This window comes from Lacerta agilis, chromosome 17, assembly GCF_009819535.1.
Source record: "Lacerta agilis isolate rLacAgi1 chromosome 17, rLacAgi1.pri, whole genome shotgun sequence".
Taxonomy (NCBI): domain Eukaryota; kingdom Metazoa; phylum Chordata; class Lepidosauria; order Squamata; family Lacertidae; genus Lacerta; species Lacerta agilis.
Genome location: NC_046328.1, coordinates 29206638 through 29229090, shown reverse-complemented (window position 1 = coordinate 29229090; position 22453 = coordinate 29206638). Strand labels below are relative to the sequence as shown.

At 48.6% G+C, this 22453-nt stretch overlaps 2 protein-coding genes across 3 annotated transcripts in view; both read right to left on the bottom strand.

Annotated features, from left to right (window-relative positions):
- The window catches only part of RPS6KA4 (ribosomal protein S6 kinase A4), a 32415-nt gene extending 23527 nt beyond the window's left edge, over window positions 1-8888 (bottom strand). The window contains exons 1-3 of one of the 2 annotated variants that reach the window (XM_033135770.1): window positions 8497-8888; window positions 3208-3279; window positions 1467-1685 (exon numbers count right to left, since the gene is read on the bottom strand). In XM_033135770.1, coding sequence (XP_032991661.1) covers window positions 1467-1685; window positions 3208-3279; window positions 8497-8548 — 343 coding nt within the window. In that variant the 5' untranslated portion in view covers window positions 8549-8888. Of the gene's footprint in view, window positions 1-1466; window positions 1686-3207; window positions 3280-8052; window positions 8073-8496 lie in introns of those variants that run through there. The other variant, XM_033135771.1, reaches the window with a different exon arrangement.
- A 3569-nt stretch (window positions 8889-12457) lies between these two features.
- Window positions 12458-22453, bottom strand: part of CCDC88B (coiled-coil domain containing 88B) — a 32483-nt gene continuing 22487 nt past the window's right edge. The window contains 8 exon segments of the mRNA XM_033136218.1: window positions 12458-12713; window positions 13495-13752; window positions 14937-15082; window positions 16288-16383; window positions 16983-17128; window positions 18306-18492; window positions 20512-20655; window positions 21407-21752. Coding sequence (XP_032992109.1) covers window positions 12667-12713; window positions 13495-13752; window positions 14937-15082; window positions 16288-16383; window positions 16983-17128; window positions 18306-18492; window positions 20512-20655; window positions 21407-21752 — 1370 coding nt within the window. The 3' untranslated portion in view covers window positions 12458-12666.

The window sequence follows — 22453 nt, the reverse complement described above, 5'->3', positions numbered from 1 at the left end:
CTAGAAGGGAAGAGGGAGGCAAAAAGGTTAACTAATTCCCAGGGTCCAACCTGAAAACAATCCCCCGGCCCCCCACCTTCAAAATATTATGTCCTCCTCCTGATTCATGGCTTTCATCAGATTCTCAAAGGGGTTCATGACCAAAAATGGTTAGGAATTCCTGTTCAAGATGACTTAGGACCAGGATACTTCAAGGACAGCCTTTTTCCAAATGAAACTGCAGTGTTATTTATTTATTCCTCGTAGAACTTTCTGTGGGTCTCTACATCATCTGAGATGAGGTATGTCATGATCTGCCTTTGGAACTCACTTGCCAGGGAGATATCTCTCTCACCCAACATCCTCTTTGTTATCTTTTTTTGTGCCAGAGTGAAGCCTTCATTTTAAATTCACCCAGGCTTTGTGGAGTGTTCAGTTTCTGGACTAAAGACTTTCTCTGACTTTTTTTCAAAGTTCTCCCATTGCAATCTCCTTCTGTTTTAACATATTGATTATTACTGACGTTATTTTGTCTTTATGAATAAAGAGCTTCCCCCCTCCCCAGAAATTGATACAATTGTTGTCTTTTAAACAAATTGTCAAATTCATTAGAGAAGTTGTATACGAAAAGCGATATGCTTAAAACAAATATTTATTTCTCCCCCCCAACCTTTCAGAGACCATGTTTATTTTAATTTTACTTCTCCACCCTCCAACCACTAGTCCTTCTGTGTTTTATGCTGATTGTTATTATTTCATTGCTGGGATTTTAATTGTATTCTTATTTGGGGTTTGTTTTGTCCCTATTGCTATGCTTAATTTTGTTGAGTCCCAGTTTAGGAGAAAAGAGGGATATAAATACATTAAATCAGTGGTTCCCAATTGGTGGTCCATGGACCCCAAGGGGTCCACATAACCCACCCAAAGTGTCTGTGGCACCACTCACATAACAAAAACTACGAGATATCAAAATTTTCAAAAGTAGGGGGTCCACGGCTTGGCTTTTGAAAAACAGTGGGTCTACAGTATTTAGCTAATTGGGAAGCACCACATTTAGTAGTAGTAGTAGTAGTTGTAGTTGTTGTTGTTGTAGTAGTAGTAGTAGTAATAACAATAATAAGTATAAACCACTGTGTGGTCATTCCACCCCATTGAAAACCAGCATACAAAACCACAAAATAAATACCGTATTTTCCGGCGTATAAGACGACCCAGCGTATAAGACGACCCCCAACTTTTCCAGTTAAAATATACAGTTTGAAATATACTCAATCGCAGATTCTCCACCCGGCGTATAAGACGAACCCCAACTTTTGAGAAGATTTTCCTGGATTAAAAAGTAGTCTTATACGCTAGAATATACAGTACATAAGTAAGGCCATAACAAATATTATTTGAAACAGAATCATTGCCTCCCCTCATCTCTCCTCCCAGTTCCATGTCCCCACCCCACCCCACCCCGGTTTACACTCCCACGATGCTCATACCTAGGATAAGGTGAAGCTTGGAGTCTGTTTGGAAGGCGTAGTGGAGCGTCACAAGGAAGGGCGACTGGCGCACATGTTCCAGAACCATCCGCTCAGTGCGCGTGTGCTCTGTTGTTTTGGCCTTGGTCACAATGGCCGCTTTGCGCAGCACCTTCATAGCATACAGCTTGCCAGCATCGTGACCGCTCAGCTTGCGAACCAGGAACACCTTTCCATAGGCTGGAGTTGAAATGGCAGGTGGGTTAGGATGGCCATCCTCAGAGCCCCCCCCCCTTACTCAACCCCTACGCCTGCTACCGGTATCTTGTGGGCATTAGGGGAAAGGCCTTTTAAGCCAATCGGGCCTTTAAAAACACACACCACACACTGCCTTTGTTGTAATAGGCTGCAATCTAAATCTCTGGTCTGCCCTGCTGGCTGGGATGGGGTGCAAGATGGGGTGGAGGTCTTCCTCCGCCCGACCTAAAACAGCTCTACCAGCCTCCATCTGCTGCATGACACCAGTTTCACTCCTCGGGTGCAGATCACACTAGCAGTAATGTATAAAAACCCCTGATGGCATTAGGTCCCAATCCATTTATCTTGGGGTCTGAGGTTCCCCACTCCTACCCAATGGCTGCCTCTATTTCCCATATTCTCAGTTCCGTTGCTTCTTTTAACTGCAGTGTGTAGAAAGCATTTGATTTGTGTCATTTTATGAATGTCTTTAAAGTATTTACACTGTGCCTTTCTATCAAAAGTATTCAAGGCAGCTAACATAAACAGCACAATATTAAATAAATAAATAAATAAATAAATAGTTATAAGACTGGAACATCAAATAAGGCAGGAGCAAAGCAGTATCCTTAGAAGGCTTCAAACTTCTTTCTCAAATGCCTGACAGAATTGAACTGTTTAAATTTGCCACAGATGAACATATCTGGGGGGGGGGAGCCTGGGTGCCACCACTGAGAAGGTCCTGTCTCCAATGATGGGGACACCCAGCGCAGGCCCTGCATAAGGACAAAACAGCTCTGCCAGATCAGATCCAAGACCCATCTACTGCAGCATCCTCTTTCCCATAGTGGCCCATCTGATGCTTCAAAGAAGTCCAAACGCAAGCTGAAGCAACAAATAGCTTTTTTTCTGTTGTTATGTTCCTAGCATCGGGTATTCAGGGGTAAAGTGCTCTTGCACATGAGGGATCTATTTAGGTATCATAATGAATAGCCATTGTTAGACCTTAGAAAAGGAAGCAGGTCCATATGGCGAAAGCATGCTTAACTCAATGATATTGCTTTATAAAAGGGGTTGAGTATGGCCTTCCAGAATTACCCCCCAGGTCACACCCCTCACTGACCTCCCCCCAATTCCTCCAGGTGTTTTTGCATGGCTGGAATGTGTTCTTGAACTCCAAAAATGCCTTCTGCTAGTCAGGATGAAGGGTAAAGAGGGCGGATGGGTGCAGAAACTAGTCTGTACAAACATAATATTTACATCTGTTGACCCACCCAACCCATATATGGCCCTCAGAAGGTTGCCCAGAAAGGAATATGGCCCTTTAAAAAGGTTCCCCGTCCCTGCCTTAAAGACTATCAGCAAGTAACTCCAAAGAATTTTATTTTTCCACATTCAGTTTCTGACCACTTTAGAAAACTCGGCCATTTTCTTATTGATTGTTATGCATTTGTGAGCAATATTACCTCCCCCCCCCACCCCCAGCAATAAAATAGATTCTATGATACAGCTGCTTTCGACTCACCTCCGGTGCCCAGGACCTTGAGTAGTTCAAAATTCTCCATGCCAACTTTCTCCTCATGGCCTGTCAAGTTTGCTGTTGAGGGGAAATTCAAAAACATACACTTTTCAGGTGGGAAGAACAAGGCAGAGCTGGGTGTGTGTGGAAGGAGAGGCTGCGTGTGAAAGGAGAGGTGTGTGTGAAAGCCCTTTCCTGACTTTCCAGCTTTCCATTAAAAATGAAACGGATAAAGAGTAACAGTGCAAACCTAACCTTGCCTACTCAGAAGTAAGTCCTATTCAATTCAGTGGGGCGCACTCCCAGGTAAGTGGGATTAGAATTGCAGCCTAAGACCCCAGTCCAACTAACACTGGTCACGATTTGATTCCCATTGAAACTAATGGAACAAGTTCATTGCCAACCTCCTTGCTTTCAGTGGGATCCACATCATAAACCTATGCAGTACATGTCTACTCAGAGGAAAGCCCTGCTGAGTTCAATGGGAGTTACTCCCAGGTAAGTGCAGAAAGATTGCAAGCTTAGGACTGGATCCAGTGTTGTGTTAGTCCTAATCAAAGACCCACTGAAATTAACTAACATGACTGAGGTCCATTCATTTCAATGGATGGACTTATGCGACACCACCCCTAGTCTTCACGAACTTTAGTTGGATTGAGGTCCACATATTTTACTTAATGGAGATAGAAGGGCCAGGCATGGGGGGGCAGTGTGAGCCATAATCTTCTCCATTACTCATAAATAAGTTAAATTTGATTCTGCCTTCTGGCATTCTGGGGCCTATTGCTATTACAAGTACTGTATTAATAATAAATATAATATTATTAGATACTGTATCTTAACCGGCCTTCAGCACAAGGTCCTAGGGCAGGTTACAGCAATGTACCATTACAATACTGAAATAAGCTAAAACAATTTACATTCAGAAGATTTACAATGTGTTACAAGAGACTGGTGCTTATTTTTTTTCCAAACAGTATTGAAGTGATTTAAGCGGAATGAAATAACTTTTAAATTAAACATGCTGGCCCATTTTTTTAATGAAGGTAGTCACTATTTATTTATTTATTTATTTATTTATTTAACATCTTTCTAGAAAAGAAAATCAGAAAAACTGACAGAAAGCATTTACACTGGGTATATATTATAGCGTGTTGGGCTGTATCCAACGTTAGTCCTGCTCGGAGCAGACACATTGAAATGAATGGACCTGGCTAACTTCAGCCTACTATTTTCAACTTGAGTGGAATTTAGCTGGATACAACCCTTCGGATCTTGCGAATGATGCGTTTTGCTACACCCGTTTTCCCAGGTGTCTACACTTAGGCCCAGCCACCAGGACCCAGCACAAAATCTCTGGCTATGGGGCACGGGAGGGGGCATTGTGCCAATGGTGATGAGCCACTTCTGGCCCTCCTTTTCCTCATGGCATACTCCCTTTGCTCTCGCATGGCACCCGTCCCCACCCTCTTCCCTGGGGTTCTCGGGTGCAGAGGGGAGGAGTTCCCATTTCCGGCCTATGAGTCACAACTTGGCCAACTCTGAGAGGGGAGAAAAACGGGCCTGCACTTGCCCACAGGAACACCTAGTCCAAGAAGGCCTGCCACAAAAACGTAGCCACTACGAAACACCCTCTGTGGGGCTGCCGCCCGGTGGCTTATAGCTTACAGTGTTTTCTAATTCATTGCCAATTGCACATTTATGGCCACATCTTCACTTTAAAACAGGGTGCTGTGGGAAATAGTTCCCAGTAATATTTGGGGGAAAGCCATGACAGTTGCGGTGGAATCCTGGTGCTTTAAATACATGTGGATGTGGCCTATATATGGGTATCAATATTTTCTTAGTCTTATATGTCATGCTTTAAAAAGAAGGTGTGTGGAGAGAGAGAGAGAGAGAGAGAGAGAGGGAGGGAGGGAGGGAGGTGTTTTCCCTTAATTGTTACCCTCCTCATTCTCATACCCTCGCAAATAGCTAGTTTTGTTTTATTTATTGGCTAAGAGCATCTCACTAAATAAGAAACCCAAGTCTCTTGAGTGTATTTAAAATACAGTTGTCTCCCCATTGGTCTCCTTAAGAACATGCTTTTAATGCCAGCAGCCTCAGCTCTGCTACCCTGGTGGGAGGAAGGGAGGGCTATAAACTGGAATAACAACAACAACAACAACAACAACAACAACAACGTATGCCACAACAGTAACATTCACTTAGAGCATGTGCAGAGTGCATCTGCCATCAAGGAGTTTCTAGCAAATACAGTTTGCAAGCAGACAGCTCCCCTGTTTTCCTGTTATATAAAGCACTCTCTCTCTCTCTCTCTCTTTTTTTATGAGAAAATACTCAGGGGAAGACCAGGTGCTCAAAGACTGTACAAATCGCCATGCTGGATCAGACCAAAGTCCATCTCATCTGGCATTCTGTCTGCAAGAGAGGTTTCTGGGAAACTCAGCAGCAAGGCATGAAAGTACAGTGGTACCTCTGGTTACAAACTTAATTAGTTCCGGAGGTCCGTTCTTAACCTGAAACTGTTCTTAACCTGAGGTATCACTTTAACTAATGGGGCCTCTCGCTGCTGCCGCACCACTGCCACGCAATTTCTGTTCTCATCCTGAGGTAAAGTTCTTAACCCGAGGTACTACTTCCAGGTTAGCGGAGTCTGTAACCCGAAGTGTTTGTAACCCGAGGTGTTTGTAACCCAAGGTACCACTGTATACCGCCTTCCTCACAAGCAAGGCCTGCTCTCTGTTCTCAGCATCTAGTACTCAAAGGTATACTACTTCTCAACATGGAAGTTCCACTTTTGAGTCAACACCTTTGCCCAATCAGGTGCCCACCAGATATTTCGGACTACAGCTGTACTAGCTGGGACTGATGGGAGTTGTAGTCCAAAGAGTCTGGAGAGCATCAAATTGGCAAAAGCTGCAATAGACAACTCCACTTTAAAACCCACCTGGCTTGCCCTAAACTGGGGTGCATGGAGGAGGAGGGCAGCAGTCATCTATAGCTTAGGCTGCCATGTGCAGTTACCTGTATATGATTCTGTCTGAGATATTCAAGTGCTTTTGAAGGAGAAACGAGAGTGGATGGAGTGCATTTCAGGTCATGCATAAGGAAGTAGCATGGCCCGACAGACGGTGTGATTGAGCAACTCCTAACTTTCGCCCAAATTAAGACATTTGCCCCAGCCTGGAACGCAAGGTACAGTTAGGATGCTTCTGCCAGACTCTCACATTCTGCTTCTCATATGCCAAAAGGATTGAGAAACATGTGCCTCTTGTGTGCGGTGTGTGTAAATCAGGCATGGGGAACGCTTGGCCCACCTAATGTCCATAGATTCATAGAATTGTACTACAACTCCCATCCACCTTAGCAAGCATTGCCAACGGCCAGGAATGGTGGGAGTTGGTTCAGCCACATCTGGGGTAAACAGCCAAGGTTCCCCATGCTTGATGTAAATGGATTTTAGTCTGTCAGGATCTCCGTTTCTCATCTGTACAGTGAACAGAAAAAAGGCTACACACACACACACAAATTATTCCAAGAATGGTATCGGATACCATGTTTTATTTATACCAAGGCTCAACCTTTTTTTTTAAGGGTGGGGGCTTTGCCCTAGGAACATGCAAATCAACAAACGAAAGTACCTCTGACCGAGGTGCTGTGGAACCTGTGTCCCTCCCCCAAGATGCTGTTGGACTGCAACTTCCATCATCCCTTTCCATTGACCATGCTGGAGGGGGTTGATAGGAGTTGGGGCCCAACCATATCTGCAGGACTCAGAGCTGTCCCACCCTTGCCTTAAGAGCAAAGACCTTTGCCTCATCATCACAACACCCACCAAGTTGTATCTGGAAGTGAAAGGTCAAGCTGTTTGGATCAGAAATGGTGGCCTCCCTGCAAGTTTGCACCACAAAGTATGCAATCATTGGTACCAACTATATTATTCGCTATTTCCCCACCGCTCTTTAAATGGAGGATGCTGAAGATGGCCAGATCGTTTTAAGAGCCCCTCTCTTGCAGCCAGCCTACTTTTTTTTCAGTGGGGGGAGGAGGAGAAGGAGCAGATCTCTTACTCCAGACAGCCTTCGCCAGTACAGTGTTCTCACAAACACACACACCACTTCCCACCACCCACCTGCCAACCGCCTCCAGCCGCCCCTACATCTCCCTCCCCTTGCCCCCACCTGCCAATCCAGGCGGGGGCGGGCTGGTGATTCAGCAACACCCACCCCCACTCCAGCTGGGTCGGGAGGCGGGGCGTGCATAAATTAGGGCGGAGCTCCGCCACTTTGAAAGATAACACTCTCCCAGGCCCTCGGGTGGGATAGATAGGAAAGGGTTCTCTTTCTCTTTCTCGCTCGCTCTCGACTCCCGACGTCTCTCCCCAACCCCAGGCGGGTTTAAGCGTTGCCCAATCGCGCCCTCTGTCTCTCGGCAAAGGTCTCCGGACACAGCCGAGCCGGGATATCCGCTCTCTTAGCAAAGCTGGCTGTTTTAGCAAGGGCAGAAAGCAACTGGTGTCTCTCCTCCTCCTGCGCCCAGGTCACGTTTATCCGCCCTCCCCGAAATCCTGTGCATCACCGCCAAGATGACTCTCGCTCTCCTCCCTTCCACCGACCCAGTTTCTGCACCGAGATCTGCAGTCACCCCCAATCTCCATAAGCTCCTTTATTTATCACGGACAAGAAGCGGGACCTGCGTGCCGTTGTCCCCACCGCGGACAAAACCCCTATTCCAGTTTATGCGCTCCAGTTTGATCTCACTCCAAATATTAACGCCGCGCACTCCTGATCGTGTTTACACCGCGATCGGCGCCCATAAGAAGCTGTGCAACCTGCCGACACCCCCCACCTCCTTGTCTCTCAACATGCGCCTTCCTAGGATCAGGTCGATACGCCCCCCGATGCGTTCCCTGCGCTCCAGCAGCGCCCTCTCCTCCTCCTCCTCCACGCGCCTCCAACCGGGTCCTTAGCCGAAACCCAGGGTCCCACCCCGCCGCCGCCACTACGGTGCGCCCTGCTGGGGGTCATCTTGTCATTCCCGGAGGAAGAGGCGCCGCCTGGAGGGTCAGGCGTCCTCCTGACCCCCTTCCGCAGATTCTCATCTGCGGGACCCTCAACGAGCCAACCCCACCCCCTACTCCTCGCGCTCCGGAGATCCCACCCCGGGGCGCCCGGGCCAGCGGCTCCACGTCTCCAAGGACCGCCCGCGCGCGCGCCAAGGGGGACCCACCCAGCTGCCCCCTCCCTCCACACACACATGCCCGGCTCTCCTCCCCCTCGATCGCCTGGTTACCGTCAGTGAGAGGCAGCTCCACCATCTCCTCCTCGGCTCCGCCGTCCCCCATGGCCAGGCCGGCTTCTCCTTGCTCCCTTCCTTGCCCTCCTCTCGCGCTCTTCTCCTCCTCCTTCCTCCGCTTTGGTTACATGGTGCGGGCCCTGCGCTTCCTGGTGCAGCAAGCAGCCCGCCGCCGCCGCTGCCTCCGCCGCCTCCAGGCCTGACTCAAGCGGCAGGAATGTGACAGCAAGCAAGAGGAGGAGGAAAAAGCCCAGGGAAATCAGGGGACCCGCCCCAGGGAGGGACAGGGGACCCCCTTCCTGCTTAACGCGCCCCCTGCCCGAAGTTCCGTGTCACCCCCGTGCCTGGATTCCCACCACACACGCACACACGCTCGGACTTCCTGCGGGCCCCGTCTCGGCCAATCCCAGGGACACGCTGCTTCTTGGGGAGGCGCGCTGTGTTTTTCTCGCTGTCCAGCGCCTTGCACCCCTGCAGGAGCGCGATTGTTCCCGAGGTTCGTCGCCACCTACGTTTTACTCTGAGTAGACCCATTGGAATGGATCCAAATTAGGGGCTGTACCTGCAGCCAATGCTCGTGCTACAGACCCATTAGAGTGATTGTACAGGACTGACTTAGGACCCTTAATTTCCGTGGGTCTACTCGGAGTAAAACTTAGATGCAATATTTAGGCATGTCCATTTGTTTCAATGAGTCACAGGACTCCTCCAGATAGATAGATAGAACATTGTGCAAGTGAATTGTTGGTGTGGTGTAGAGGTTAGAGTGGAGGACTAATCCCTGCTCAGCCATGAAGCTGGCTGGATGATCCTGGTGACCAGTCACTGCCTCTTAGCCTAACCCAGGCATCCCCAACCTTCCCCTCCAGATATTTTGGACTACAATTACCATCATCCCTGACCACTGGTCCTGTTAGTTAGGGATCATGGGAGTTGTAGGCCAAAACATCTGGAGGGCCGCAGGTTGGGGGTGCCTGGCCTAACCTACCTCACAGGGTTGCTGTGAGGATGAAACGGGGAGGGAAAGAACCATGTTGGAGGAACAGTAGAATAAAAATGTGAGTTAAATAAATAAATGGGGAGGTTATGCATGATAGCACATGGAAATGATGGTATGGTGTCTCTGCACAGGACCCAGAATATGGGAAGCACAATAATAAGCCATCCTGCTACATGGAGATTGGCATAACTCTATATATTATTTTGGAATTTATTTAATTCTTTATTTATTAAACGTGCATACCGTCCTTCATCTGACGATCACAGGGAGGTTCACATCATAAAAGTGGGAACACAAAATACATAATAAAACAAACAATAAATCCCTCCCAGATTCTGCTGTGGATTCTGCTAAGTGGACTCTGCCAGTTTTCCAAGGTCTCCCATGTGGATTGATGGGATGGGAGACAGGAATCAGCCTGGGCAGGTCAGCTTACTCACAGAAACTTTATTTTTATTTTTTTGGTCATAATTGAGTAGAATGTTTTTCCTCCATCTTTTATTTTTTGTTTGTTTATTGCACACTTATATTCCATCTTTTACTCCAAGAAGCTTAATGTGGCACACACGGTTCTTCCTCCCTCCCCAACCAAAACAATACAATAAAATTTAAGAACAATACATTGAAAAAAATCAAAATGCAATTAATTCCAGCAGTTGAGCTAAAATGACAGGTTAAAACCTATGCCAGTTTTTGTCTGAGTGCAGGCTTGTCTAAACAAAAAAGTTTTTAGCAGGCTTGGGAAACATTTTGTACAGTGAAAGCTAAGATGATCTATATAGCCCAAATGTCAAGTGGCGGGGAGGTCCGGAGGGTAAGTGTCACTGCGCTAAAATATTTCTTCCTTACAAGTGTAAAACAAATAGCATGTGGCCCTTTTAATAGTGCCAGTTCTGCAAAATCAAAGTGGTCAATGAGGCATATCTGGGGAAAGGTGTTGCCTGGTGCAAGGTGCACAGAGCATTGGCTGGAATGGACGGAGAGGGATGGTGGAACAATAGTCAGGCTAGCTTGATTGTGACAGCCGTGGCATTTTGAAACAGGAAGGAAGGGATTGTGCAAGGGAAGAGAAAAATCAGCAACTAGGCCATGAAATAGCCTGTCTTTGGCCTCTGCTGGTAGGAAATCAAAACTATGCGGGGGGTGGGGGGAGCTAGTGGAGTGTAGGAACTTAAAGCAGACGTTGCAGAAGTGGCTAGTGTGCGTGTGTGTTTTGGAGGTGCTGCACACTCAGTTTGCATCCTCACTGGGAACCAGATTTATTTGAAGTTTTCACCTCTCCCAGTTTAGCCTGTGATAGCAGTGGCTGCACCTTCTTGGGTATGGTGCCCCCCCCGAAGGCAGGGGAGCCCAACAGTAGGTGGCGCCAGAGCCTGTTACAGGCAGAGACAACCGTAGAATTTGCAGAGTTGGAAGGGGCCACGAGGGTTGTCTAGTCCAACCGCCTACAATGCAGGAATCTTTTGCCCAATGTGGGGCTCAAACCCATGACCCTGAAGAGTCTTCTCATGCTCTACCAACTGAGCTATAGATGTCTGTGTCTAGTTTTGCCGCCATCCTTCCCACTCCCTGCTCAGTTTTACAAGGGGCAACACAGAGGTCAAGGGAGAGAAGCTGAGAGCCTGTGCCACCCCCACCCCACCCCCGGACCAGATGTAAGAAGAAAGGGAAGGTGGGGGGCTAAGTAAGGGCAGCTCAGGTTGGTGGGGGTGAAAGCTTAAAACTGTGTACCTAGGTAGATAGATCAGGATCTACTGCAGTGGAGATGAGGGCATATGGGGCACTGCCCCACCAACATCAGTCTGCCCTTAGCTAGCCCCCCGCCTGCCTTCTTTCTTGCAGTAAATCCAGCGGGTAGTCCTGCCTGGCAGCTTCCTCCTCTGTAGTCTCAGTATTGCCCCATGTAGAAGTCACCAGAGAGGGGGAGGAGGATGGGGGCAAAACTAGGATTACTTGGCTCTGCCTATCATTGGCTCTGGTGCCCCCTGCTGTTGGTGTTGCCTTCCACATCACCAGACTCAATGAGCACCAGCCCAGACTGATCTCTGGGTTATGTGCCACAGGTCAGGCAGGGCTTCCAACTCTGTTGTTTTAACAGCAAATTTTACCTTTATACAGTAGGCTATTTTCTATACATATTATTATTATTATTATTATTATTATTATTATTATTATTATTAATACCCCAGCCACTCTGGGCGGCTTCCAACAGAATGTTAAAATACAATAATCTATTAAACGTTAAAAGCTTCTCATAACAGGGCTGCTTTCAGATGTCTCCTAAAAGTCTGGTAGTTGGTTTTCTCTTTGACATCTGGTGGGAGGGTGTTCCACAGGGCAGGTGCCACTACCGAGAAGGCCCTCTGCCTGGTTCCCTGTAACTTGACTTACTATCTCTCACACACCATTTCTATCCTTTCCATGCAGCAAAGCAATAAGCATTAGCAGAGTTCAAGAACACATTCCTGCCAAGCTGATTTGCAGCAGCCATCCAGGATTTTCGACTGGATTTCCCCCCCTAGAGTGACCTGAAGATGCCAGGGACTGAGCCTGGGACCTTCTGCATGCAAACCAGATGCTCTACCACTGAGCTACGGGCATTCCCTGAAGACACGGGAACATAGGAACAGCTCTTCCCTGTCAAAGTGATATAATGCTACTTTAAATGTGAAGTGTAGATGGGACATCAGCCAAGGTGTTATGTTACCAAAGGCAAAATAAGCTGGCACCTTTGTGAGCTCCTCTCCCATTCCCTGGCAGTAAAAATGCACTAGTAATAATAAATAACAGTTTGCTGCTCTTTAGTGGCACCCTAAACCAGCCGCCTCACTCTCCCAAATGCTTGGGTGGCCCTGCTTCTTTTGTGGGAAAATGATCTCACGCACCTCCTGCAACGTCATGGTGCTAAACCAATGTGATGTTTTGTGCTGTTCATATTCCACTCCCAGAAAGACTGGATTGATAAATAACCATAAACTTTATTTTTAAATACATTACTTAACTGCAACAATTCAGGCCCATCACCCTTCATACATACATATGTGCACCCATCCAAATGACACTCTGTGCTTTGCATTCGTTTAATGCCTCCCCATCGTTCCAATAGGATGTTCACATCAGTTCAGGTTTGGAGAATCTGAGAGGGTGAGCCCTCTTCCTCCACAACATCACGATGGACGCTCAGGGGTTTGTTCCTCCTCACCCAGTGGTGGTCCTGAGAAAACCAAAACAGAAAACACACAATGAATTGCAGAAGCTGCGTGGGGCAATGGGTCAGTCCATCTGGCTGTTAACCAGAAGGTTGGTGGTTTGAGCCCACACAGAGATGTCTGTGAGCAAGATTCCCTTCCAACTCTACAGTTCTAGGATTCTGTGAAAATATTTATTACAGCCTCGTATCCTTGCTTTTTTCTTTTCTTGCTTTGATCTCTTCTTTTTCTCCTTTGTTGTTGTTGTTATTATTGCTTTTTGTGAATTAGAAAATCTATCTATCTTCTTATAATTTTGATCCCCACCCCCTGCTCTAGGGTGCAGGGTGCAGAGGCCTAATTTTGGTAAAGAAGAAGGATTTGTCTCCTAACACATTCAGAAAACAGCAGTTGCGAAGGAACCACAAATTTCTTGCCATAGGACCTGCTTTTCATGCTGGAGGTCCTAGGTTCCACCACTAGCACCTCCACTTAAAAGGATCCGGGCCTTTCCAGATTGTCATTATTCCCAAGTGAGAGATTCCATCACCTAACAGTGAATTCAGGTTATGCAACCAAAGCTGATTTGGAGGTCCTGAGCAAAAATAAGGCCCACTTCCCCAAAAGGCAGACCTATCCACCCCTTTGCAAAGGCTCTCCCATGGGCATAGCCAATATTTTTTTCCGGGGGGCAGGGTTTTGTTAGGTGGGCAGAACCTCAGATTTGTACTGATTTAGGGGGCAAGTGCCCCCTGCCCCCCCCTTGGCTATGCCCATGGGCTCTCCCCACCCCCTCTCTCATCTCACCTCTCTCTTTGTCGCTCTTGGAAGTCTGGCTTGGAACTTCCCACTCTGCCGCAGCTTCTTCGAAGGAACCCCCCAGCATTCCAATGCGGCGCTGGCGGAAGCGCTGGCGAGGGGTGTCCTGCTCTTCTCCTGGGCATTCCACCGCAGGCAGCCGTGAGCTCAGCCTATGGCGGCGGAAGGGCGTCTGTTGGCCATCCAAAACACTGAGGGTGCTGCTTGCTTTGCGGAGAGGGGCTGGTGAGCTGGGGATGCTGGAAACTTTGAGGGCAGCAGGGTTAAGAGGAGAAAGGAGGCAAGTCAGGAGACAGCAGAGCTGGGCAGGTGGTGCCCGAGAGAGAGGCCCCAAACCTCTCTGCAAGGCTCCATAATTAATAACAATTTGATTACTCACCCACCCTTCACAAGAAATTGAAATACAACACTAAAAGGCTTTTTAAAAACATTAAACACTTTGCTCCACAACTAAATCCTGCATTAAGAAAATTCTGCAACCTTGTTTACATTATGCCAATACATATAATGTTTTGTTAATCTGCATCATTTATTCTGCATTTCATATGATTTATTTTAAATTTTATTTAAATATTCATAAACTGCACTCCTATATAAAATTTCACAAGGCAGCATATGGACTAAAAACATAGCATTACAATAAAAGAAACTTGCACCGTCTGTTTAAAATAACTGAAAGCTACAATTTTTGGGAGGGTGAATTCTGATCACAACATAAAATCCCATGCTTGTGCAGTTATGATCCTGGAATAAAAGCATCTCTGTTGGTGGTCCTAATTCCTTTCTTCCATTCATTTCATTTCTTGCCCTTTGGTGTAAAAACATCGCCAGGAGAGCTCACACAATTATAAAAAGGAAACAAAAATACCTTAAAACAGGCACAGGAAACCTGTGGGCCCTCCAGATGTTGTTGGACTCCAGCTCCCACCAGCCCCATCCAACATGGCAAATGCCAGGGATGCTGGGAGTTGTAGTCCAACACCATTCGAGAGCAGGAGAAGGGGAACTTTTTCAGCCTGAAGGCTGTATTCCCTTCCAGCAACCTGCTTGGAGCTTGGGGTCATGCCAGTGGTGTTTGGGGCCAAAAGCAAAAGAGGAGAGAGCAACAGGTGTCAATTTTCTTTTAATACATTAGGCTGCTTTACACTCACACACCCTTCTCTGTCCTCCAGCCAGGCAAGCAGTAAGCATTAACAGAGTTCAAGGATACATTCCAGCCAGGCAAAACCATTCGAGGAGGGAGAGAGTTGTTGAGAGCCAGACAGAGAGGCCTGGAGGGCTGTGTTTGGCCCCTGGGACTGAGGTTCCCCATCCCTGGTTCCAGAGAGCCACCACTTCTGCCCTCATGCCTTCAAATAAACTAGTGAAAGCTGAGAGCAAAAACCTCTCCACTGCCCCTGCTGCCACGGCTTTCTCCTCCCTTCCTTCACCTGTCCCATCAGCCCCACGTCCTTCCTGCCCTGTTAGGCTCTCGCTGCTCCCGGCCCCCTCAGCCATGGGGCGCAGCTGCTCATGGGGGGCTTCCCGGCGGTGTTTCACCAGCTTCCGTATTTTCTCAGCAATCCAGTTACTCTTCCTGTGAGGTAAAAAGCGAGTTGAGATAAAAGAGTTGTGAGGAGGAAAGGAAAAGGGAAGCTAAGGGATGGCCAGTTAACAGGAAGGACCTTCTACACCCAGTGCATCACTGGACTATGAAAAGTGGTAAGTGACAGTCGCCAGTTTGGATTACTTTAAAAAACAGCTACATCTACTAGTCATGATGGCTATATTATCTCTGGCATAACCAGACTCTGTATCAGAGCTCTGCAAGATTATGCTTGGAATAAGAGAGAATAAAGTATGGCCCTGTTTTAATCTGCTACGTGTTGGGAGGGTGAAGAATTAGCCAATTGGAGCATGCTTGTCACAAGCTCTGCTAGTGATATAAGAAAACATTGGGGTTAGCTTTTACAGCCCAACTCCCCATCAAGGGACCCAGTATCATTGTAGGTCAGAAAAGAAAGAGTAGAGGCAATAACCAATTGAAAAATGCAAGGCTGATCTTTATTTTCTGTTGAAATAGCGTCCCCCCCACCACCCTGCCTTGCAAGGAGGCGAGAATCCAGAACAAAGGTATGTGGCAACTTTTAAAGTCGTTAGAAATTACCCAACCCTCAGCCTAAAACCACTCAAAAGCATCATACGAATGTCATAGAAAGAGGCAGGTCTGCAACAGAAATTTGAGTGTGTTACTTGTCTCCTGTCTGTCAAGACACCTGATAATGCTTGCTGATTGCCTTTTCCTAGCCAGTCCGGCCCATTCTTTTGAAATGGTAAATATCTCAGTTCTTGAATCCATTGCCACAGGCCTACCCATTCTGGTGAGAAGTTTATCTATTTGAAGGATTTGTAGGGTTTTTAAATGAAAAGAACTATTGGGAAATGTTTTTCCAAGATACTTCCTTCTACTCCATAGAAAATATTTGGGTTCATTAAGAGAGTTAAGATGGCTTCAGGATTGCTCTATAAAGTATCTGTTTCCCCCCGGAAATATTTCCTAATTTTTGAAGGGTGAAGGATTCATTTTCTGTCCGTGGGGTGGGGTTCCACTATGTGTGTATCTTAAAAAATTGTGTAACACTAGGATTTAGAACAGACAGTTGGGGAACCTGTCAATCCCTCCAGATGCTGCTGGAACTGCCACCATGCCTGACCTTTAGCTGTGCTGGAGGGGGCTGATGCATTAAGGGTTCTTATGAAGACCCCAGGGACTAGAAGTTGCCAAATTATTCTTGGACTTACTTGCCACGAGGAAGTGCTGGCTCCAGCACCCGGTACTGGTCCATGATCTTCTCCACCAGCTTCTGCTTCTCCCGACGAAGCTCACCCAGTTTGTCTCTAAGGAGGAAACCGAGTGGGATTTAATGCCAAGGTCTTCCAGGGTGCAGGGGGTGCTGGAGGTGTTCAGGACAGCACAGAAAACTTCAGAGGAGACCCTTATGGAGTTCTTGTCTTTGGATGTGCAGGCATCTACTAGGGCCACACAGCTATCAGCTACCCGATGTCACACACTTGCATCTGGCACTCAATTTAATTAGCACTGAAGGGAACCCACACTTGCAAAGGAACAACCAGGAACGACTCTAAGGGCTGTTCTTTTGCAGCTACAGTTTTAAATGACACACGTGGAGGAAAATGGTCTTGTGGGCTAAATCAAGACCCCTGGTGGGCCAAATCTGGCCATTGGCCTAGTGGTTTCCCATGCCTGCTTGGCAGATTGAATTTATTCATCAACTGATCAGCTACTATTCCTTTAATCAATAACTACTGTAGCTTTAGGTCCATTTCCATTTGTTTCAGTGGCATGCATTAATTCGGCCTGTGGGCAAGAAGTTCCCCACAGATTTCATTCATACACCAATCAATCAGCTACAATTTATTTAGTCTACTTAGCATCTGTCTCTACTTGTTTCACAGGTGGGTTGTCTCCCACTCACAGGTACTGGCGCTGCTCCTCTTGGTAATGCTCCCGGCTCTCCATGCTGTGCTCCAGCAGGCGTCTGTTCTCCCTGCTTAGCACCTGAATCTCTTGAAGAAGGTGTCGGTTCTCCTCCTCCTGGTTCCCTTTCAGCTGGGCCAGCAGCTACAGGTTGTGGGAGGTGGGGAGAAAGAGCATCCCATTAACGGGTGGAATTAACACCCACCTGTTAACAAACACACAATGCACAACACCCGCATGCCACCAACTCCACAAGCTGACTCAACAGGGATTCTGCTGAAAAGGGTACCGCTGCATTTAGGGCTCTCCGTCTCTCCTGTCATGTGTGAGGATGCTCACTTTTGTCGTGATGTCAGCACACCATACATTTTCCTTGCCTCAGCTAGGACTGACGTGATGCAGGAACGCACCATGTGATGACAATGTGGTGGGTTTCTACACTACTAAGGTGTGGACATGTCCTCTCCATCCCTCCATGTTAATAATAATAATAATAATAATAATAATAATAATAATTTATACCCCACCCATCTGGCTGGGTTTCCCCAGCCACTCTGGGCGGCTTCCAACAGAACATTAAAATGCAATAATCTATTAAACATTAAAAGCCTCCCTAAACAGGGCTGCCTTCAGATGTCTTCTAAAGGTCTGGTAGTTGTTACCTTATTAGCAGTATCCATATTGGATGCAAGGCCTCAAAAACCTAAATATTCAGATACATGCAATTTCATGTGGCCATCCAGACCCCTTTATATGGCCCTTGCAACTAGGCCCAGAGGCAAATTTAGGACAGTGTGACCAGTTCCACTGCATGGCTGGAATTGAGGCTACTGTACAAAGGGCAACAGCCCCGTCCATTAGTCCACCTACATTTGCCCCAGCCCCACCCACGCTAGGAATTCTAAGAAACCCCCAAATCAGTGCAGTTTCGAAAGGTTCAGTCTTCCATCTTGATTCAAAATGGCACCCACCCAACTGTAGCCAAACACAGGAAAACCTGCTCCTTGATCTCAGGAACCATCATTTGAGACTTGGTTACAATCTAAGAGGTGTCCAAATGCAGAGAATGAACTACTTTTGAATAGAGGCATTCCCTCCTATGGGTGAGACATTGGGGGATGCCTCTTTTTAAGAAGATGCTGGCTGTAATATATGCCTGCTTCACGTGAAAGTAGCAAAAGGTATTCCCACATATTATAACCAGCATTCTCAGATCAAGTGAGCCAAGGAACAGCTTTCTCACTTGATCTGCTGCATACATGGACTAGGCCAGTAGATGTGTGTTATGTATAAGGGGAGAGGATGGGGAGGGTATCCTTACTTCACACTGGGTGCTCAGGCGCCCCAGCGCAGTGTCCAGTTGCTGGTTCTGCTCCTTCAGGGCGTTGCTCTCAGCCTCCAGCCTAGCATGCTCCAGCTGTAGGCTGGTCACCCGGTTCTTCATTCCTTGGAGCTCCCCCTGGAGGTCGTCCCGTTCACGTTCTGTCTGGCCCAATGCCTGCTTCACCCTGGGGAATCATAGAATCATGCAACTGTAGAGTTAGAAGGGACCCCAATAGTCATCTAGTCCAACCCCCTGCAATGCAGGACTCTTTTGCCCTATGTGGGGCTTGAACCCACCACCCTGAGATTGAGTCTCATGCTCTACCAACCGAGCTATCCCAGAGTAGATGGCTGGGAGTGTGACAGAGCGCTTGCCGGGTACAAAGGAGGTCCTTGTCCCCTTGGCCTATGTGGTGGGGAAACTCAGGTCTAGGGGCCAAATGTGGCCACCTAGGCCTCTCTATCTGGCCCTCGAGACTCTCCCCAGGCCACGGCCTGAGCTGGCCCTGCTTCCCACCTTCCATGAGTGTTTTTGCCTGCCTGGAATGTGTTCTTGAACTCTAATAATGTCCTGTCTCTCCTGGATGGAAGACAGAAAGGAATGTGAGAAACTAAAGGTAAAATTTACATCCATTGCCCCGCCCACTTTTGCTGCTGCCCTGCCCACCACTGGAATAAGGCCCCCGGAAAGTTCCCCAGCAGGAAATGCGACCCTCAAGCTGAAAAAGTCCCCTACCCAGGGGCGTCGCTGGGGAGGGGCGGTGGGGGCGGGACGCCCCCAGTGACAGGGTGAGCAGCGGCGGGTGGGGGTGTCAAGCGGCGGCCCCTCCCGCCACTCCCACGCGCCGCCGCTCCCTCCGTCACCCCCGGAGCAGCAGCACATGGATGGGGTGCTTCTGCCGCTTTTTTTCGGCGGGGGGGGGCGACCCGCGAGGGGGGTTGTCACCCCCTCCTCGCTGGTCACCCCCCCCGCGCCGAAAAAAACCGCGGGAGGGCGGGCGGGGAAAGCCTGGAAAGGAAGCAGAGCAGGCGCGTTTAAGCGCCGCTCTGCTTCTTTTTCCGCTTTCCGCCGCTTTTTTTTCGGCGGGGGGGCGACCAGCGAGGTGGGGGTCACCCTTGTCACCCCCTCCTCGCTGGTCACCCCCCCGCGCCGAAAAAACCGCGGGGGGGGGGCCGGGGAAAGCTTGGAAAGGAAGCAGAGCAGGCGCGTTTAAGCGCCGCTCTGCTTCTTTTTCCGCTTTCCGCCGCTTTTTTCGGCGGGGGGGGGGGCCGACCAGCGAGGTGGGGGTCACCCTTGTCACTCCCTCCTCGCTGGTCACCACCCCCCCGCCGAAAAAACCGCGGGGGGGGGGGCCGGGGAAAGCCTGGAAAGGAAGCAGAGCAGGCGCGTTTAAGCGCCGCTCTGCTTCTTTTTCCGCTTTCCGCCGCTTTTTTTCGGCGGGGGGGGGCGACCAGCGAGGTGGGGGTCACCCGTCACCCCCTCCTCGCTGGTCACCACCCCCCCCCCGCCGAAAAAAAAACCGCGGGGGGGGGGGGCGGGGAAAGCCTGGAAAGGAAGCAGAGCAGGCGCGTTTAAGCGCCGCTCTGCTTCTTTTTCCGCTTTCCACCGCTTTTTTTCGGCGGGGGGGGGGGGGGCGACCAGCGAGGTGGGGGTCACCCGTCACCCCCTCCTCGCTGGTCACCACCCCCCCCGCCGAAAAAAAGCCTCGGAAAGGGGGAAATCCCCCCTTTCTGTATACACGTGCGTCGTGACGTCATGATGACGTCACGGCGCGCGCATCGTGCCCCTCCCCCAGGGGGTGCCTCTGCGCTGCCGCCGCCCCCAGCAGCGCAGAGGCTAGCGACGCCACTGCCCCTACCCCATGCCTAACCTCTACCCCAGTGCTATTCTCCATAAATAACCTGCAATGATTGATAGTGCCCTAGTGTCAAGCTCACCCCATTTCCTGAATACTGCACAGGTGTAAATAAAAGATGGTGGTCAAACAGGTCACCTGATGTTATTAGGAGATCTGGCAATTGACAGATGGGCAGCTACACCCACCTATCTAACTTGGCCAGTGAGGGTGATGGGGGAAAGAGCTTGGCCTGCTAGCCAGATCCAGTTGTTCACTGCTACATAAACCCCTTCAATAAATAAGTATCAGCGGGTTTGGGGCACGCCCACAAGGGCTGGCTCCCACCCCCGCACACACCCTCCTTACCGCTCATGCTCCTCCTTGAGGTGGCTATGCAGTGCTGCCAGCTCCCTGTGCTGTCGCTCGGCTTCCTCCAGCCGCTCCTTTTGCCCCCGAAGTGCTTCCTCCCGCTGCTCAAGGCCAGTTTTCTGCCCCAGCAGCTCGCTGTGCCTGCGGGAGGAGAAGACTGGGTTTGACTTAGGCAGACGTGCCATTTAGGAAAAGGCCTTGTGCTCCCCGCAAAATGAAAAACACTGGGGGTTATGTTGCTTCGCTTCTTGTCATTTCTGCTCAGCACTCTGGTTCCAAAGAAATGGTTCTCTCACGTTCTCCTAAGGCAGGAATCAGGGGAATCTGTGGCCCTCCAGGTGGTGTTAGGACTACAACTCCCATCATCCCCTGATTAGACAAATTCAGGGAGGATAAGGCTATCAGCGGCTACCTGTTATTCATAATGATGATAGGTTATAAATATAATGAACACATAGTGTTGCCTGTGGTTTAGAGCAAGGATGGGGAACTTCAGGACCAGGGTTCCCATGCGGCTCTCCAGACATCTGTATCTGGCCCTCAGGACTCTCCACACAAGCCACACCTCCTCTCCAGTACTGCTCCACCCCCTCCTCAAGGACATTTCCCTAGCTGGAACGTCTCCTCAAACTGTGATAAATTGGCAAATCTAGAATATAGCTGACTGTATGGAGGTAAAAGTCACATAGTTCAACCCACTTTTGGCTCATCACTGACCCTAACCTGCCTCACAGGGCTGTGGTGAGGATAAAATGGGGAGAGGAAGAACCACATACATCACCTCAAACTCCTTGGATGAAAGGTGGGGTATAAATGTTATAGAGAAATAAATATAAATAGGCACACACACACACCCCACCAACAACTTACAGATTCTCTGTCCCAGATTTACCTGCCCTGCAGGTCACGGTGTTCTTGCTCCAGGCTACGCAGCGCCCCCTTGAGGCTGGCATGTTTCCCCAGCAACCCCTCCAGGTCAGATCCCTGCCTCTCGTGCAGCACCGTCAGGCGGTCGTGATCACGCAGGAGGGCATCATAGCGCCCCCGCCACTCCTCCCTCTCCTGCTGGGCACCCCGGGCTTCTGCCTCCAGGATGGACAGCCTCTGCCGCAGCTCCAGGAGCTGGGATTCCAGTAGTGTCTTCTGGGAATGCAGAGATGCTGCCTCCACCTGCCAGGATTGCAGCAGGGATATGAGAGCGAGACACAGACGCATTGTAAGCTCCTTGGGGCAGGGACCTTGGAGATTTAATCAATCAAATGACAATTGCTCATACAATCCTGAACAAGTAAATTCAGCTGATTCACTCTCTGTTAAGTATGTATATAATAGCAACCTTAGGCTATGTACACAGCATACATTTAAAGCACATTTCCATCCCCAAAGAATCATGGGAACTGTAGTTTGCCCCATCAGGTAGCAGAGGGAGGAAGAACATGATGCCATTCAGGATTATCATGGAGATGCTTTCAGTTACAACTGACAAATGGATAGTTGGAAGTCACGTTTATTCATATTTCTTCACTTTTGCTTTTATTATACTCATTTCTTTGCTTTTACCCCCCCACCCCTTCCTTTTAGCCTGAAAGACATGTTGGATTTTCTGCTTGAATCCAAGCCTGTGGCTATGGGAGAAGCAAGACTTTCTGAGGTGTTAATGCTGTGAGCCCCTCCACAGTAGGCTCAGACTGTATATAGGTGTAAATAAACCACATATAATAAAGATATGTCTCCAATATACATAATTCCAAAGGAAATACAAACCCTGGATAAGCGCCTGGACCCCCTGGAATCCTGCACTGCTTGAAGACAGGGGCGGTGTGCGACATTATTATTACCTTTGATTTTTTTAATCGTCTTCTAAACAACTGGCTCACAACAATTTTCACATGAAGTAATTAAGAACAATTTAAAATGCAAAAAAGCAAATGCATTCAGA